Source organism: Cheilinus undulatus, linkage group 21, assembly GCF_018320785.1.
Source record: "Cheilinus undulatus linkage group 21, ASM1832078v1, whole genome shotgun sequence".
Lineage (NCBI taxonomy): Eukaryota > Metazoa > Chordata > Actinopteri > Labriformes > Labridae > Cheilinus > Cheilinus undulatus.
The window spans coordinates 25,675,730-25,695,545 of record NC_054885.1 but is presented as its reverse complement, the minus strand read 5'-3'; the positions used below and the strand labels follow the sequence as shown (position 1 = coordinate 25,695,545).

At 37.0% G+C, this 19,816-nt stretch overlaps 1 protein-coding gene across 1 annotated transcript; it reads left to right on the top strand.

The window, feature by feature from the left end:
- The first annotated feature begins 534 nt into the window (after nt 1-534).
- Nucleotides 535-17,849, top strand: rgs9a (regulator of G protein signaling 9a). The gene is made up of 17 exons (XM_041778269.1): nt 535-603; nt 1,806-1,902; nt 5,993-6,043; nt 6,180-6,286; nt 8,195-8,246; nt 8,555-8,613; nt 9,179-9,255; nt 9,415-9,496; nt 11,455-11,517; nt 13,034-13,063; nt 13,289-13,350; nt 13,633-13,746; nt 15,106-15,221; nt 15,994-16,081; nt 16,355-16,493; nt 17,443-17,525; nt 17,693-17,849. Exons 1-17 carry the CDS (start codon nt 535-537, stop codon nt 17,847-17,849), a joined length of 1,446 nt encoding a protein of 481 aa, XP_041634203.1.
- Nucleotides 17,850-19,816: the final 1,967 nt, after the last annotated feature.

Genomic DNA, 19,816 nt, shown 5'->3' with positions numbered 1-19,816 from the left:
TCAGAAGAACATATCAGACGGAAAAAGTTCTGGGAACGCTTAAAAGTATAGCTACAATTGTCGTTTTACAAAACACTTCAAAGGATTTTCTCCTGAAAATCCAGAAGAGAGAAACAGAAAAATGGACAGTCTCCAAAAAGTAATTTGATGTCCCTTTTTCCATTTATCTTTTGTGTTTTTGTCATCTATAAACAAAAAATAATAAATTTATACCAAATCCAAACCATCATGAATTAATTGAATATGATTTGCCCTCTTTGCCACCACATAGTCCAGATTTGACAGGTGATTTGGTCGATTTAAGAATAACAGAGAGGCGGCAAAATGAGCAGAGGCTTCTCACAGGTGATTAGTGGATAAATCTATCCTTCCTTCCCCCTCCTTCAATCCCCACACTTGAGCTGTGTGCTCAAGTCCACTGCAGGTGGAAACTTCCCTGTCAGAAACAACAGCAATAATAACTGGAATATTGTACACAAGTTTTTTTTTTTTTAATTTTCTTTTCTTTGATTTAATCTTTATTCCCCTGCAAACATGACAATTAGAACAGCCCGTCCAGACCGGATTCAACATTTCCGGCCTTATGCACACTGCCTCAAAAAGGTGAGTGGATTCCGTTATTATTTCAGCTTTTCAGAAATATGAAATGTTTGAATCAGTAAGGACATACTATTTGGTAAAGATTATTTTAAGGCTAAATCTGATGTCACATTTAAGCATACATTTACCTCTACTGAATTCAACAATGCACTCCACCTTAAAATCTTTCCTTTGCTGTGATTTCAGAAATATATTTATTTCCTTTTTTACTAGGTAGGACAAGAGATCTCATTGAGAACATGCATGTATGGGAATTGCCAACAATTTGTTTGCCTTCGAGAGAGCACAGGCTTGTTTAAGATAATCTTGCCTACTTTTAAACCAATTAGCCTTACTGCTATGTTGCCAGGTGTTACTGGACAGTGAGGGTCAGTTAAGGAGCACAACCTGATTTTATGATCACACGATGCATTCAGACCACTAAAGATAGTGTTTGAGCATAGGTGACACTATTAATATTTCACAAAGTTTGCTTTTTTATATAATTATTACAATTTGATATATTTAGTTCACCATTTCTCTTCTGACAATTAACATTGATCATTTTAAGTTTACTACACAGCATGGTAATAACATGATCATTCAGTCAAGCTTGATAGAAATGAGCATTTAAAAGGAAAAAGCTGTGAATGGTAAATGGACTTGAGCTTGTAGTTCTTTAAGGGCCATCTGTCAATTCATAGTATTTTACACTGCAGGTCACACATTCACACCCACTCATTACACTTCCACACACTGATGGTGAAGGCAGCTATGTAGAGAGGCTGTCAGTAAATGCAAGTTCTGTTCATACACATCCATACACATTTGCACACCACCAATGCTGCAGTAGGAGAAAACTGTGACATCATCAGTTGGTTACACACTGTCAGTATCATAGTTAAGCTAATGTTTTGATACTCTACAGTCTTTTTATTGGATAATGATTGATATGCAATCCTTCCTTCTTCCATTGCCACATGGCCTTAGTGACTGAAAGTTGAAAATCGGACAAAAATGTACAAGTTTTTGGAGTGTTGTACTTTTATTCACACTCTGCTGGAAAACTTTTGCTCAAATTTTGCACCCAGAAGCTGACATAAACTAGAAATCCCTTTCTCTGGAATATGGCAAAAGGATATCTGATGTGCCTGTTGGTTAAAACGTTGTCTAAGTATTCATATTATTTGTTGGTTCACATTAATGAAATGTACTTATGCTGTCAGGTGGAGGCCATTGTGGTGGAGATGCAGGACCCAAAAAGTGGTGTCAAGGGCTCGGAGCAGAAACTCAACGTCACCACTATTCCACATGTCATCTCTGGTGAGGCTGAGAAATAAAAACAGGCACTCACACACACTGATAACTAAGTATTGCTTTTTAACTTAAATATTTCTTTATGATTTATTTTAAGGCTCTTACATCTTTATAAGTGAGATGTTATTATCAGAAGAGTGGGAGAACTGGGGACAGAGAGTAGGGAATGGCAATATTCCTGTTATTTCAACATTTTTAATAATTTATTTATCCCTAATTGTCTCTACGTTGCAGTAATTTCATACATGTTTTGTATTTGACAACAAATGAATGAAAGCATTGCAGGGTTTGTACAGGTGCTCTGTGGGTACTTTGGGCTAGGTATGTTTGATCTATCATGTGATAGGTAGCACAAGCTATAAAGGAGGTCGTTTAAAAGTTTTCAGACTTCCAGTGTATTCAAAAACAACCAAATGCTCACTGAGGGATTGTATAAAAATAAAATGCCTTTATATTACATGGGAAAACAAAATTGAAAATGGCTGATGTGTCATGGTCAGTTCAAGTTTTCAGAGTTGGTTGCAACACATCTACTATTTCCAACCATGCTTTGCTGTGGAAAAGAAAAACTAAAGGCCCCACAAAAATACATTCATAGAAGAAATAAAATCAAGCACTTATCTCACAGCTACAAAATTTGACACTGATTATATCTACAGTATATCAGACCTATGTTGTCATTCTGGAAGAGTTTTCAAAAGTTGTTCTAAAATAAATGTGTGGGTTTATGTGTGTGTGTGTGTGGGTGGGTGTATGTGTGTGTGTGTTGTGCTGCCAATAAAAAAAATAAATGATAGCTTCAAAACAATAGTTTGAACAAACTTTTTTTTCACATTAAAAGATAATCACTCGTCACGTTTCTGTTTTCGTTACTATAATCAAAATATTTCACACTTTATGCAAAATTTGAAGTTTAAAATGCATAATATCATATCAATGACGTATATCGTTAGCCTCAAAGCATAATTGCTTATGTCATTTTTTGGCCAAATTTTGATATCAGCCTAACTCCACTCTCCTAACGCTGCTGAGTCATTGCACCTTATTGCCTATATTTTCAGCCAATTGGAGTGCTCGTTACAGTCCATAATCACTATGCCTATGTCATCTATTAATTTTTATCTTTATTATTAAGTTACTTTTATTTGTTATCTAGTCCTTGTTGTGGCTTTTTTTTAAGAAACGTGTTCACACATCTGGTAGAACTTACTGTTACGGGATACATTTTTAAAAATCCTATGTGTTTGCCAAAATGTGTGTTTTTAAAAAAAAAAAATTTTTTTTGGAACCTTAAAATACGACTTAGGCAATTATGCTATGAGGCAAATGATATTGACTGTAAATGATTAGAAATAATTAAATGATTAGTTTAGAAATTGTGTACGTCTTGGAATGCAGTTCTATAAAAAAGCGCAGAATCCATATGATTAGTTATGTGTCAGACCAGACAGGGTCATTTTTGACCCATGAGGACAAGTGTGATTATTTTCTGACATTAAAAAAAACAGTGAAACCAAGATGGGTCCAATTTGATCCACAGGGATATAGAATGCATAGTCCAAACAAAGACAACAAAAGGTGTTAGAAAAGACCTCGTAATTGTCAGATCCATATCTCAGAATTCTTATTTTTCAGGACCCATTATAAGGGGAATGATGATATCTGTATCTCAGATACTGAAAAGATCTTGTAATTATGAAATCTGTACCTGATAATTACAAGAAAACCTCTTGTAAATATGAGATCAGTTTTTCTCAAGTACCTTCAAGATTTATGACTCATGAGATCTCTGTCTGGTAATTACAAGGGATCGCATTTCCCTCAATGTATTTTACAGTAACGTCATCCATCTTCACTAAAACTGTACTTGAGTCAGAAATTAAAAGGTTTTAAGGAAGGGTAGTGATGTCTGGCTGCGTTGTTCCTCTTCCCATGGAGTTTCATCCTTAAAACTTGTTTTTAGTTGAAAACCAAGCGCAATTTTATGAAAGGGGGCATTGTGGGTGAAAATAACTGAGATGTAGATTGAGGTGAGGTCATTCGCAAGATGATGGAAGAACAATGCAGCCAGAGGGCATCACTATGCAGAATACATTGCAGAAAAATGGCAGCCTATAGGTGAATCCATTTTTTAAACTCAGAAATGTATAAACCCTGTGTTTCTTTTATACTATACCACATACAGGACATGTAGAAGACACAAATGTTAATTTCATAAAGTCAATGTCTTATATGAAAGGTTCTTTTTAAGGAACCTGATCATGACAATGGTTTGATGAAAAAGAGGAAAGTAAATCTGCATCCCGTTGCTGTTTGATTAATTGAAGCCTTGAAGTGTTATCGTCCATTTAAAAAAAATATATATATATATTTTAAAAAATGTTGATTTAAGTTCTCAAAATAATGATAAAATATTTCGGCACATTTGCTGTTAGAAAAAAAAATCTGACAGAAATGCTCGAGCTTTGCACTCTTTGAAACACAGAAGCGAAGACACAACTGGCAGCCTGGATGTCTAAGCCGCTAACGCAGGATAAATAAGGCAGCCCACAATTGGATGAGATCTGGGTAGTACTTAAGGAACCAAAGTGGCTTTTTAATCTGGTCTTAGTCCAGTGAGGGAAAGGTCAGAAAGCATGCTCTATAGGCCATACCAGCAGTGTGAACTGTGATGCTGTCAATACTGGCACCTTCTGCTGAGAAGAACACTTTACAAAATGACAAGGTGAAGCAGAGGCTGACTGTGTGATTCATGTGGAATGATTGTTACCTGAAGTTACTCAGTGATGTTGTCATGTCTACACGCTGATGATGCCAGGTTATTAAGTCTATCCATCATCATTCCCGTTTTACTGGATATCATGATGGTCACTACGCTATTGAACAAACACTTGTTGAAAACACATTTTTGAAATATACTCTTCTTAATTCTTTATTCTCTACTAAAGTCGGGGTTATAAAAATACAAAGATTCTACCTTCCCTTCTGCAAAGTAAACACCGATCCCTCTACACATAGGCCTATGCGTCTCATGTTTAGCTGCTTAGACAAAGTCTTTTGTAATTGCAAGGCAGGGCCAGATGGTCAGACAGAAAAACCTTTCCAGCTAATGACTTTCTCTAACTCTTTCCAGTCACATCAGTATGGTTGGTTTTGAATATATTATCTTACAAATATAAAAGACACCTAAACCTTAACTTATCAGAGAACAAATAAAGATACATTTAGGGAAAGTTTCCTTCCAAAACGCTCAAGCAGATCATCAAAAAACAATGAATAATGGTTTTGAAATTGGAACTTCTTTATATTTCGGAGATCTCAGCCACTATGATACTTTAGCTCAGCAAGTCACAGGCTGGACACTTGGAACAAGGTGGGTTAATAGCAACCAGCACTTCCTGGTGATGTGCCATCTCAAAGTGTATTACCGTGACACAGTAAAGAAACCGCACTGTCCTTACACCGGGCCACACCTAGTTCAGCTTATAATTGTCTCTGTTTACACCTCTGTTACCACCTCAGAAGATGGCACCGGGCATAAATATCATGGTGATTGAGATGAATTTACTAAATGCAGAGATACTACTTTAACTTCTCAGCACAAATACAATGAATTTTACACACTGTCATCACTTTGTATTTGATACAACAGGCTGTACTTTATGAGCAGCAGTCCACATGTGTTCTTAGCACTGATTCTGTATTTGATTAATTTTTCTTTTAAAGCTGGTTGAACAACCATGTGGAGTCTGCTGTGTCCTTGCACCTTTTTCCTTTGATAGTAGCTAACAAAGGAGAAATATTTTTACAAAACATTCTGGGCTCCATGTATCCTGCTGCGTTAACATTATACTGATAGTACTTTTGATGCAAAAGGGAACAATTTTGATGCCAGATTTTCAGAATCCAAAACAAGGGCTTTGAGAGTTTTCTTTAAAGAATATAAGTTTCCCAAGTTTCTGGAAAAAGCACTTGATGGTAACAATATTTTAATTACACTAAAGATCATACACAAACACCCAGAGACTTTAGTGTGTTTGATCATATGTGTGTGCAGTGTTTCAGTATATGAGCTCTATTTTGTGTTTCTACACAGGCAAGGATGTCATTGCATGGATTGCCAACAAGTTGAAGAACACTGTAGAAGGTAGTTTTTTTAAATTACACAATAATCAATGTTTTCTTGAGCATACAATTTTCCATTATAACAAGGATTTCTAATAGAAGATATATCTCCATGTTGTTTATACCTCATCCATTCTTTCTCCCTGTCTTTTATTCAGAGGCTCAGGCTTTTGGCACCATGTTGGTTGCTTATGGCTACATCTACCCCCTGCAGAATCATAAGAAGCTGGTCATGTGCAATGATGCAAGCCTTTACCGGTTCCAGGTACAACTGCTTTCTTTCTACTTCTTTGAAACACATTTTTGATTTTCTTGCCAGGTTTTGTTGATGTACCTTTTAGGGCACTTAAGTAGCAGGATGAGGATAGATACACTTTTTCATGAGTGATGTTTATGTTGGACACTAAGCAGTTGTGACCAATGGCCTTTAAAACTCAGATACCATACAAACAGATTATCCTTGTGATGTACTAAGTTTTTTTCCTTTAAAGTTTCTCATAAGTTGTTCTTGTCTTCAGTTGCAATTTTAAACTCAAAATTATGGTTTAGTTGTATTTTATCATCAATGGTTGGGCAGCTAAGATTGATGGATGGATGGATGGATGATGGATGGATGGATGGATGGATGGATGGATGTTGGATGGATGGATGGATGGATGGATGGATGGATGGATGGATGGATGGATGGATGGGTGGATGTTGGATGGATGGATGGATGGATGGATGGATGGATGGATGGATGGATGGATGGATGGATGGATGGATGGATGGATGGATGGATGGATGGATGGATGGATGGATGGATGTTGGATGGATGGATGGATGGATGGATGGATGGATGGATGGATGGATGGATTGATGGATGGATGGATGGATGGATGGATGGATGGATGGATGGATGGCTCTACAGCTAAATAAACCACAACTTAAATTCCCAAAAAGTTGGGGTGCTGTGTAAAAAGGAAAAAAAAACAGAATGCAATGATTTGGAAATCTCCTGAACTCATGTTTTATTCACTATGGAACATCAACAACATATCAGATGTTAAAACTGAGAATTCTCTCTTTTTTTAACAACATTCTGTAAACATGTCGAATGTCGTCCCATTCTTGTCTGATAGGATTCTAGCTGCTTAACAGTCCTGGGTCTTCTTTGACAAATTTTTCATTTTGTGATGCACAAAATGTTTTCCATTGGTGAAAGGTCTTCACTGCTGGCAGGCCAGTTCAGCACCCCAACTCTACTGCAAAGCCATGCTGTTGTAATGGATATGGTATGAGGTCAGCATTGTCTTACTGAAATACACAAGGCCCTCCCTGTTAGAATTGTTGTCTGGATGGGAGTGTATGCTGCTGGATGGTCCCTCTCCTCTTTCATGCACAGGACACAGCATCCTTGGTTTTTAAAAAGAATTGCAAATTTTGAGTCATCTGACCACAGAACACTTTTCCATTTTGCCTCAGTCCATTTTAAATGAGCTTTGGCCTAAAGAAGACAGTAGGATTTTGGGATCCTGTTCGCATTTGGCGTCTTCTTCACACACACCTTTACATCTGCTGTGCAGCTTTAACTTGCATTTGTGGAGGGAATGGCAAACTGTGTTAACAGACAATGATTTCTGGCCCATGAAAAATTTCCAGAATTCCAGAAATTGCAGAATCATGTCTGTTTTTAATGCAGTGCTCCCTGAGGGTCAGAAGATCATGACCATCCATTTTTGACCGTTGGCCTTGTCCCTTGTGGACAGGGAGTTCCCCAGACTCATTTAATCTTTTAAGGATATTATGTAATGTAGATGGTGGGATATTCGAAGTCCAAGCAATTTCATTCTGAGTAACATTTTTCTGAAATTAGTCCACATTTTTAGATACCCATCTCTGCCCATCTTTTCTTCTGAGAGTCAAAGGTTTTTTTTTTATCATAATAGAGACATCATAAAATCATAAAAATGTACTGTTGAGTGTGTTTCTTAGTAAAAAATACTAGTAACAAGTGACCAAAGCCTGACTCAGGGCTAAAACTTTACATACAGCAGATGTCAGATAAAACCAGATTTAGCTATACTGTACAAATACAATGAGTACAGTGATTTTGCTGCTTCTATTTATAAATCTGCCGACTACAGTTTATATCCATACATTAAAACTTTCTTTCCTATCTGCACTTCCTTAGACCCCGTACTTCTGGCCTACACAGAAATGGTTTGCAGAGGACAGTGACTATGGTGGGTAAAGTATATCGTGTGTTAAAGCAATAACTTTATTTAATGACATGGTTAAGAGCAACTTGCTTTACGTTGGCAGAGGGATCTTGATTTTTCATGCAAACCCCCTAAAAACAGATATTAGAACTGCAAAATGGCTTATTTAATTTTTTATTTTATTATATCAAAATGACAATCAAAATACAAGTTGATTTTTCATTTCATAGTCAGAAACATATCAACAAAAGTTAGGTAAAATTGCAAACAAAGCTAGTTTGTCATGGGTTCAGTTGACTACATTTCTTTTGCTTTCTTTCTTTTTAATAAAGCAATTTACCTGGCTAAGAGGAACATCCGGAAGAAAGGCATGCTGGAGCCTTATGAACAGGTTTGTGCAAACACACCAGAGTAAGCTCTTCACTCAGAGTATATCCTGCTTCATAAGTGTCAAGTAAGAAAACTCAACTGTATTCCAGTCAACTTCTCTCACAAAGAGAGCTTTATTAGAAACTTTAATACCTACATTTACATGTTTATCTCAGTGCATGCTGATATCTTCAAGTTAATTAATGGATGTTTGAAAAATAATGGCCAATAGTATGTTCATTTCATGAACAATGTTGAGTTTTTCTATCAGATTATTTCATAAGTCCTTCTGTAGTTATATTTAGCCTTTGAGGATACTTGGAAAATTTGAAAAGAACTGGAAAACTGACAATTCAAGTAACAGATGACTGAATATCCTGTTTGCTATTTTGAGCTATTCTCAAATGTTTGTATGCAGCAACATCAGCTTCACAAATATATGTGAGTGCAGTGCATCACAGTCTGTAATGATGAATTTATACAAAAATAGACCCTTTATGTCATTTATTTGTCAGCAAAATCTTCATAATAGGATGAGATGTGAATACTTAAGCTTGCTGTTTGCTGTTATTTTCTGTTTTAAACAGGCGCATTACAATCGCCTCCACGAATGGCTGAACCACAAGTGGGACTTTATCGTGATGCAAGCCACTGAGCAGTACAAGTAGGTGAAACTATCTCTGCAAAAAACACTGACATTTTTTGAGGAACTATACTGTGTTGCCATTTAAATCACTTCATCTAAGCAGTTTACCAACGTAGAGAGCATTTTCATTTCTGTCATTTCCCCATTCTTTTGTCTATATGTTTATGTATGTTTTAGGGCAGGTAGGGAGAGAAAGAAGCCAGATCGTGTGGTGTTTGACTGCCAGGAGAGGGCTTATTGGATAGTGAACAGGCCACCGGTGAGTGTGTGACCCTGCTGTGTGTGCTTTATTGTTGTAGAACTTGTTCAATTCATTTATTACTCCTCCAAAATATTAAATGTACAGTTGCAATCAAAATTTTCAACGCCCATTGCAAAGCAGGGATGTCTCCCCCCCCCCCCCCCCCTTTTTTTGTTTTTTTGTTTTTTTGTTTTTTTGTTTGGCCAAAGGTCATTTTGTACCCACCACAGACAAATCCTTCGTGTGTAAGCCATTATAACCCCGGTTATTTTCAGTAGTATAGAATATTCCGACGCTTCTGAACGCACCATCCGAACGTGAGGGCTGTAAAGAAACCCAGCAGACCTCTGCAAGGCAACGGGCCGTGCTGCTGCTGTAGACTTTCGTCTATGCCAACCAGAGGTCGTGTTTACCGAATATTGTCTGTCATTGACGTGTTTTTTTGAAGGATGACGGAGAATTTTGAAGGCTGTCCGTCGTTTTGACGGACTGGTATGATGAGGATGAGCCTGCATTTCAGCGCACACACACAGACAGATGCACCTTTTCCATTTAGCACACATGGACTATCTAGGTCATTTAATGTATTAAACATCTTGTAGCCAGTGGGCTCTCTCACTTACGACGGAGTATTAGGGCCACACGAAGAGAAAAAAATGAAAAGAATTATTATTATTATTATTATTATTATTATTATTACTTACGAGAACGAAGTCGTAATATTACGAGAAAAAAGTCGCAATATTACGAGAATAAAATATTATATAAAGACAGTCTGCGTAAAAATGACGAGGAGTAAACGCTGTGCTGCTGTGTTCATCTTTCTCTCAGTGCCATTTAAAAATGCAGAACCTCAAACATTGTTTTTAAATACAAGTTTAGAAAGGGTGCTTCATTAATTAAACACTAGAAATAAAGTCATATTGCATTATATTATATTACAGATATTAAAGAGAAAATTATAATGAAGTCACTTTTGCTAATAGTTATTGCCCCCCCAACACACACTTTTCAAAAAAACTGACGCCCTTGCAACTACTGAACCAAAAGCACAGAAAAAGCCAACCCCAATATGCTCAAAATACAGAAATAAGCCACAGAGGTTTGGGGATTCTGTTCTGTGGAGCGATGAAAAAAAACTGGAACTTTTTGGCCCAATGGATCAGTGATATGTCTGGAGGGAGAAGAATGAAGCATACGCTGAGAGGACACTGAGCTCACAGTTAAGCATGGTGGTGGCTTGGTGATGCTCTGGGGTTACTTTGCATCCTCTGGCACTGGAAACTTGCAGTGTGTGGAAGGCAAGATGGATTCATTGAAGTATCAGGAAATCCTAGGAGGAAATGTTATGCTGTCTGTGAGGAAACTGAAGCTCACTGGACCTTTCAACAGGACAGTGACCCTGAGCATATCTCAAATTCCACCAAGGCTTGGTTACAGAAGAAGTCCTGAAGAGTCTCCAGTGGCCATCACTGCCTGACTTGAACCTCATAGAAAATCTGGTGGGATTTAAAATAGGCAGTTGCAGCATGCAGATCCAAGAAACCAGAGGCCATTGCAGATGATGAGGAATGGGCTAAGATTCCACAGGAATGCTGCCAGAGACAGGTGCCTAGCTACGCATCTCATGTGCAGCAGGCCAAAAGAAGAAAAAGGGTGCTCTACTAAGAACTAAAGATGATTGCCATGAAGAGGCTGAATCATTTTGAAACTGGAGAAGTCAGTATAAGTTGCATTTTCAGTTGCATTTGGGGAAGCCACTTGAAGCATTGGTTTTGCTGAGCTAATTTAATTACTTTTGTTTGAATTACTCATTGCAAAATTCATAAAGTCTGTACATTTTTACAATAAACCTGATTTGCATTGGGGGTTAAATAGTTTTGATTGCAACTGCTTATGTATACAAACACACATCCATGCAAGTTTTTGGAATCTCTAGCTTTATCTGCTGAACAATTCCTTTTATATTCATTCAGCGTCGCACTCACAGTGCTATGGATGTTGGCCCAGAGCGCCTCATTGATCCCAACCAGGATGAGGTAAAAGGTCAGTACTTATACACACAAACAAATACACAATCTCAATAACACATGCACTGAAATGCATGCTGAGACACAAACAGAATTTATTAAGACTAACATAAGGTATTGTTCTGCTGGAGAGAACTACGTAGACAGTTCCACTAAAGAATCTCGCAGTTTCTCTCATCTCTCTCACCTTTCTTCTTCTCCGTCCAATCCAGTGCTCATCCTTTCTTTTTCTTCTTCTCTAGCTTTTACTTCTTCTCACATCTCACTTTTAACCACACCCAAAACAAATAAAGCAAGTTAGTTTTTCAGATTTGAAGTTAGAATTCTGTGCTGTGCTCTGTCATCAATAAAAATAATGGTTGCTGACTTATGTGCAACAGAGAATGGCTGCCTCACACATCCTATCAAGAGACATTTAAAAGGATACAGTGTTTTGGATATCGTGGGAAGAAAAGTTGTTTATAAAAGAAAAGGTGAAAGGCCATTGGCATCTGCTACAAAATAGGGGTTCAAAGGTCCTGTAGTATTAATTACCAATCACACATTCAAAGCTTACTTGTCTTTGTTTTATTTTTAAGGACATGGCATAGCTCAGTGGCTCCTAAACCTTTTCTGCTAGGCCCTCCTTTAGCAGATGGAAATGTTTCCAGCCCTTTCTTCAGTTCCAGAAATGGCCTGTTCGCTTACTATTTTTGCTGTAGGAAATGCAAAAAATGCCATTTCATGTATGAAAGCAGTTTTACTGAACCTTTATGGCTTATACTTTAACACCACAAAAGATCTAATACAACCACATGGTTTATTACATTTTTGAGAAATCACTATAGAATTCTGAATACTCAAAAAAAAACAACAACAAAAAAAAAAACAATTGTTTTCACTTGTCCTGCCTTTTTCTCTTTTCGTCTTCTCAAACAGATTTTCTTACGCTGATGAAGATAAGTGAATAGAGTGTAGAAATAATCCCTGTGTTTGGTAGTTTATTGAGATTCTTTTCCTCGTGTGTTAAATCCCACTCACACAAACATGGGTGCCATTCAGTTTTAGGTCAGCTTCTTTAGGAAAAGGGATTTTGTTTCTGGTATTATTGTTATCAAATAACAAGCAATTGCAATTTTTTTAAAAATCAAACAATAAGTCCATAGTAAATTGGCCAAAGATCAAGCCATAACCTAAATAAAACAAAATCAATTCAAAAAGAAAGTTTGTCATTTTTTATATTATTTTTGTTATAGGGCTTGTCACAGAGGGCAATAGTCAGAATAGATAGTTGTTTTTTCCTCTACACTTACATAAAAAAGTCTCTAGTCAGCTTTTATTGTGGAGGGACTTTATTTCCTGTTGTGTACCACCTCCCTGTCTGTGCTTCAAACTGCTCTCACATTAGTTTTCAGTGAGCGTTACACCATGAACAGAGAAGTAATTTGTTTTGTGCCAAATCCTTTGTCCCTCCTACTTAAACAAAATGCAAACATTTTTTAAAAACATGGGTTTTTTTTTCTTTTTCTATATAACTGTATCTCAGAAAATCAGCTTTGACCAGTACAGACGCATGGTAAGTCACAGTAATCACTGTAAAAGTTATTTAATTTAAAAATGCTCTGGATTTCTAATCTGATCATGGCACATAATTTCAGCTCACCATTAATTTTCATTGACTGTTGAAGTTGTGTTTTGATGTTTAAAACATTCACAGAATAGTATCCTATTGACATGTATGCACAAGACTGCTGTAAAATTATGAAAAGAAATAAATGATTTTCTTCGTGTTTTTTTTTAGAACATGTTCTATCAACAAGCCATCATGAGGTCAAAGGTCAAATCCAGTGTGTCCCTTGGAGCGTACGTTTCTCTCATTTCCAACTATATCTATAAGAGATATACAGATATATGAGGATTTAAATCATGCAGTGGCATTTTCTTGCAGTTCCGATTATTCATGCTGTATTTAAATCTGGACTGTTTCTGTATTAGGATTATTATACACCATATAATGCTACATTGTGAGAGAGAAAAACAGGATCAGTATTTAGAAATCATTTGAAACATTGGCTAAATAAGTCTGGAAATACTGATTTGACTCCAAGGTTTCCAATTGATCTCATTTTGCTTTTGTTTCTGCAGACTGGTCAAGTTTATCACAACCTACAAAAACCATGACCCATTCCTGGCTCCTTGTTTACCCAGCAACCCCTGGCAAACTGACAATGACACGTACTGGAATCTCAACATGAGAAGGTGAGGCCTGATGCATTTTCTCTCTCTGCTGGGCTTTCTAATCAAGTTACCTAAAGTTATGATATCAAAGACATACATTGGAACAACTGTCTTCTAAATCCCTGTCTACTGCAAAGTAGTTAAATAATGTTGATGGGCACATGGCCCACCAGTGAAAGCCACAGCTTTTATTGTGGAGAAATAAACCACAGTGTCCATGGCATATCTAGTGGAATTGCTTGTACTTCAGAGTTATAGTGAAACAAACATTTTCAGATGCCAACTCGGAACTAGCCTCATTCCACAAGTTGAATAAAATAATCAATCAGGCTTGTTCCGAAAATTCAAAAGACATAAAGAAAAGGAAAAGTTATAAAATAATAATGCTGAAAAGGTACAGTTTAACAATGTTTTTGTTTTTTTTGGATTACAATGTGCAGTGATTTACACTGTACAAATGTTTCACCACAAATGTGAAAGTATGCTTCTGGACATCTTGCTGTCTTTAAACTTAAACCTTTAAAGTACTTTCAAAACCACAACACAAGTCAATGTGCAGTTTAACCAGAACATGTAATTCCTCTTAACTTCTACAGCTCTGACTGTTTTGGTTAACAGTTTATGGATAAGAAAGACCTATATGTAAACTTGTATAAAAAGCCAGTCAAATTTGCACTTTGTCAAAAGACTACAATAATCAGATCTTTCCCTCATCTGACTGATGATGGCAGGCAGTCATAAGGTTCTAAATGTTCCTCACTGGGTTTCCCTTGAGCTTTCTGGTAATAAAGCAGAATTGTACCACTGTATATTTTAACATGACAGCACAAGCCATTCCTCACGAAGCTAAAATCAGAGTGTGAATCAAACATACCTACAGGTGGCCAGAGATGCAGTATGACTTCACAAACATACTGTAATTGCACAGTGTCTTTGATAACTCTGCCACTCGCTGGGGAGATTAAACCATATTCAAGTGTATCAATCTAAACAGTAGCAGAGGGTGTCATTACCCTACTGAAGTGAACTATTTGATGGTTAAGGGACATCTCTCTCCTGCTTAGACCACTTCTGTGTTGGTGTTGAACAAAGCTGACTTCTATCCCCAGTGACCACCATGATTTCAAAATTTTGATTTTATTTTTAATTAAAACAGGTTGAAATAAGAGTTGCCTTTATTTCATGGCCTCTTTTCAATCCTTTTTCAGTCTGATAGTCTATGTTTACAAAAATGCTTCACGTTAAATTTGAGAATAATTTTAGTATCTTGATCATTTAGGATCACAAGGAGCTCAAAACTTCTATAACTTCTTTCAGCAGTCATGTGTTAAATTTGAGTGTTAACTGAGGGCTTTTGTGACTTTTTCCCCCTGTGTCTAGAGTTGATGTCCCCACCAAGATGCGTGTGGAGCGCTGGTCCTTCAGCTTCTTTGAACTTCTGAGTGACCTGAGAGGCCGAGATGACTTCAAGATCTTCCTCAAGAAGGAGTTTAGTGGTATGTTACTGAGTGCCATTCGGCAAATTTCAGTCAGGTCATAACTCTTGTTGAGTCTGGGATGAGTCTGAACTTTTTGTAAAGAGAAATTTCAACTGTCGTTAGTGTTGCTAAAAACTGTATCATGAAAATAAAACTTTTTTTTCTTACTCTAAGTAAATAAGTTTAGCAACAAGAAATGAGTATTTGTACTGCACACTTACTAGGGCTTGACTGTTGAATGAATTCATAGGGATGCTGTCATATTTTCTTATCACTGACTTGCATAATGTGCTTTTGCTAACACAGCTTCATGGATTTGAAGGTGCATTAAGGCCAAAATGTTTGAGTAGAATAGTGGGAGGGAAGTATTAAGCTAACATTCAACAGTATTAAAGGAATTATCAAACTTTGCCCATTTTAGAGACATGTTCATGTGCTTCAGTTCCTATATAAAAAAGATTAAAACATGCATGATCAGTACAAACCCGCATGTCACTGGACACAGTTGGGTGAAAAAATGGTTTGATATGAAACACAATCAAAACAGTATGAAAACTGAGATTAAAAGTCTAGGGGGAAGCAAAATGGTACTGATGCCAGCAGCTCCCTGGCTCCATTTTTTTTTTCTTCTTTGTGACAATTCCTTTTGGATCCAACACCTATTTAGTGATATTCTGTCTCACTCTGATTTTCTACAAAGTTTAAAGGACCCTCAGTCTGTGTGGATGAAAGACTGTCATGTATTGAGTGTCCAGATATATTTTAAAATTGCGTGTGTATTTTTTCCCAGGGGAAAACTTGGCTTTTTGGGAGGCAGCTGAAGAGATGAAGCTAGGCACTGCATCTTCCATGACAGCAAAAGCTGAGACAATCTTCAAGTAAGAAACACAATTGTTCATTTGTGTGTCTCATTGTGAATTTCTTTTAAGATACTACTGTAGATCCACACACACTCAATATTTGTATATGAGAAAAGGTCTTGCATTATTTGTTAGTTGGTTTGGCAGAGAATAGTTTGGTGTCTTCTGAGTGTAAAATGCTGATCGAGGCATGAGGCTGTTGTTATATGTATATGGTAGACATTCTTCCCAGCAGACTAGAACTCTTTTAAAAAGTAATATGATATTAATCTTGAGAGTCTCTGTGATCAGGACCTTTCTGGCCCCTGGTGCTCCGCGCTGGATCAACATCGATGGCAGGACAATGGGTTTGACAGTAAAAGGCTTGGAGCATCCGCACCGCTATGTGCTGGAAGCAGCCCAGACACACGTCTTTCTGCTCATGAAGAAGGTGGGTCTGCCAACTGTAATTCAACAGGGCTTACATTTTCCTAAAGTGATGGCTGGTTGATTTGGAGATCTGGAGCTCTATTTACCAAATAAAATGAGAGCGAGAGAGAGAGAGAGAGAGAGGGAGAGAGAGAACTGATGCTTCAACAAACACTGAGAAAGACTGGATTTTCATAAAATTGATGGAGTTCGTTTTTTGTTGTATCCACCAATCAATGTTGAGTTACATACAAGGGTGATGTTTTTAGATGATCTTTTAAAGGAAAGTAATAATAAGCATAAGTTTTGTCATTATTAACACAATATCATATCTACAATAAGAATTTAACTGAATCCAAGCTAAGACTCTAATCCTTAACCTCATGGAATTCTTTAAGCAACTAAATCTAGCCAAACTGATCATTTTTCACAAAGCTAACAGTATTTTTTCTTTTGCTGCATGAAAAAAAAGTCAAATACTGTAAAATGATACTTAAGTAGCTTAATTTTAAATGTGCAGTAAAGATTACATGCATCCATACGTTTTTGTTTTTACATTGTTTTGTTGTGAAAAGTAATTCACTTTCTTTCTCAGATCATAATTTATTTATTTTGTAATCTTGAGATTAATAACCCTGTATTTTTTATGACCTGTTTTTCTCGAGATTAAAGAAACAACTAAAATTAACTGGTTATTTTGGGAAACCCATCATTTTTAAGCCAAGAGAACTAAGTTAGTAAGTCTTGACTAAGTAAGTCAAGATCTTAAGAAAATCACAAAAATATACTCGTTAGTACAGGAAAATCAGTAGAATAAATTTATAAATACAAGCCAAAATCCTAACCGGGTTTTTTTTTTTTTTTTTTTTTTTTTTTTTTGCTTAATTTCTGCTGACTTTATGTTGCATAGCTTTATCAATGACAGCTCTAATGCAAGTCAAATGCATCACCTTTTGATTTCATTTATACAGGATACTTTCTTCCGGTATCTCAAATCACCAGTGTACAAAGAAATCCAGAAGAAAGCACTGAACCCTGAGCCTCATAACTTCAGGTTGGTGCCTAAACCCATCCTTACCATACACTTTACTAACTGGTGAATATTGATCTGATCAGTCTTTTTGAAATGGACTGTGTGCCACTTAAAAGAATAATGTAATGCTCTCGGAAATAGTCTTCAAAATTCTTTAGTAAATCATGTTTCTGTTCCCCCCACCCCAGCCCAGCACAGCTGGAGCAAAATGCTCAGAACCGAAGTGCAGGCATCCATCCAATCATTCTCTGGAAGCAGGAGGAGGAGGAAAAGGCCAAAGCTGCTGCTGCTGCTGCTCCTGTTGATGTCAAGGCTATGATGAGCAAAATAGACAGAAAGAAGTAGAGATATACAGGGAAAGTAAGTCGCTGTGTGACATGCAAATGGAAAAGCCCAGAATTAGGGCACTTGTACAAAAGAATGTTTTACTCTTCAAAGGGCAAATGAATGTGATGCCATTTTAGTAGTTTGTCAAATGTAAGGGGTCTTCCGTCAGTATGGAAGGTCAAACTGATTGGCTCCCAGGCATAGGGGGGGCCAGAGGTGAGGAGGAGTCCCTGGCCAAGAGCATGGTTTTAAAGCAACTGTTTATATTTGTTGTTGGAGAGTTAATCAAACCGAGTTAAGACACAAGACATGCATAGAAATTTACAAAAAAGCCAGAGAATAAGAATAAAGACATAAGAGAAGGAAAAGGGATGGAGCAAAAACAGGTATAAAAATTGTATACATTCATAATTTTACAATGCAAAAAATGACTCAGATGATGAGAAATTTTGAAGCAAAAAAGATGACCTCTTGAAATACAAAACATTAGTCTGAGCTTTTAAGACTGGTCAAAGGTCAAAGACTTCCTTTGACTCTATTCCATCCATAGTTTCAAAAATCCATACTGGAATTTAGGAATCTTTAAGGGCTTGATTAAAAACTTACAATACAGTGATAGTTTTTTTTTTCCAAGCATTGCCCTAAAGTTTGTTGTCTTTCTATACAAATAAAGTAATGTTATGTTAAATACCTGAAAACCACAAATTCCGTTCATATGCCATTAACTACTCTGACCAAAGCAAAGCACACTGTTTGACTTTGTTCCTTTTAAGACGACCTCACAATTCTTAGACTTTTTCATGCACTAGTCAGTTTATTTCTACATCTGAGTAAAGTGAAGAATGAGAGTTCCCATTTTGTTGCTAATGTCTATTCTTATGGCCACAGTATGAACTAGAGTAGAATGGTTGTGGCTGTTTGTGCTGACATCTACAGAAGACCTTAAATCTGATTAAAGAACTGAGTATTGAGCAACAGTTTCATTGCAAACTTTCTCACCATTTATAGTCAAATTATTTTGTCACCACAGAAAGGGTAAATACAACTATTTTCTTGATTAAAGATTTGTACAGTGTGTTAATCTGGTTACTTTAATAATGAATAAAGCAGAATTTGTTTGTCCAAGAGTGTTCATGTTTACTTTAAGAGGATGCAGGTGTTTTTAAAGTCTAGCTGGAATCTTTTTTCACTTTGTCATCACAGGTAAAAGTACACTACAATACGTCACTGAGGAATGTGGGAAAGCAAATTTATTACAAAATGCATTTAAAAAAATACTCAAATGATGGCGTTAATCATTTACTGAATTATAAAGTTTTGCAGTTTGCTCTGAGGTGGACATCAACCTTTGAGGCAAATTTCTAGTCGACATAATGCCTTGTGGGCTGCACAGCGGTGCGGGGGTTAGCATTGTTGCCTCACAGCAAGAACTTGGTTAATTCCCGGTCAGAGCCTTTCTGTGCGGAGTTTACATGTTCTCCCTGTGCACATGTGGGTGCTCCTCCCAGGTACTCCAGCTTCCTCCCATCACCAGAACATGCTCATTAGGTTAATTGATCACTCTAAATTGGCTGTAGGTGTGAATGTGAGTGTGCTTGGTTGTTTGTCTCTCTATGTCAGCCCTGCAATTGACTGGAGACCAGTCCAGGGTGTACCCCACCTCTCGCCCTGGGATAGGCTCCAGCCCCCCCCACAACCTCCAACGGGATAAGCGGTATAGAAAATGGATGGATGGATAATGCCTTGTGTCAACCCTTGAACACAATCCCCTCTTTGGTGTGTCTCTCTTTTTCATGTTTATGCACAGACAAAACTCAATACTAAATGAATAGACAATAAAAGCCTAACAAACACATGTACCCCACATAAACAATGACAACAACAAAACAAAAGACAATCCTGAGCAAAGGGAAAACAGCAAAGCTTCAATTTCATCAGAGCATATGGCAAAGAATGTCATCCATATCTCCCAGCAGGGACTACAA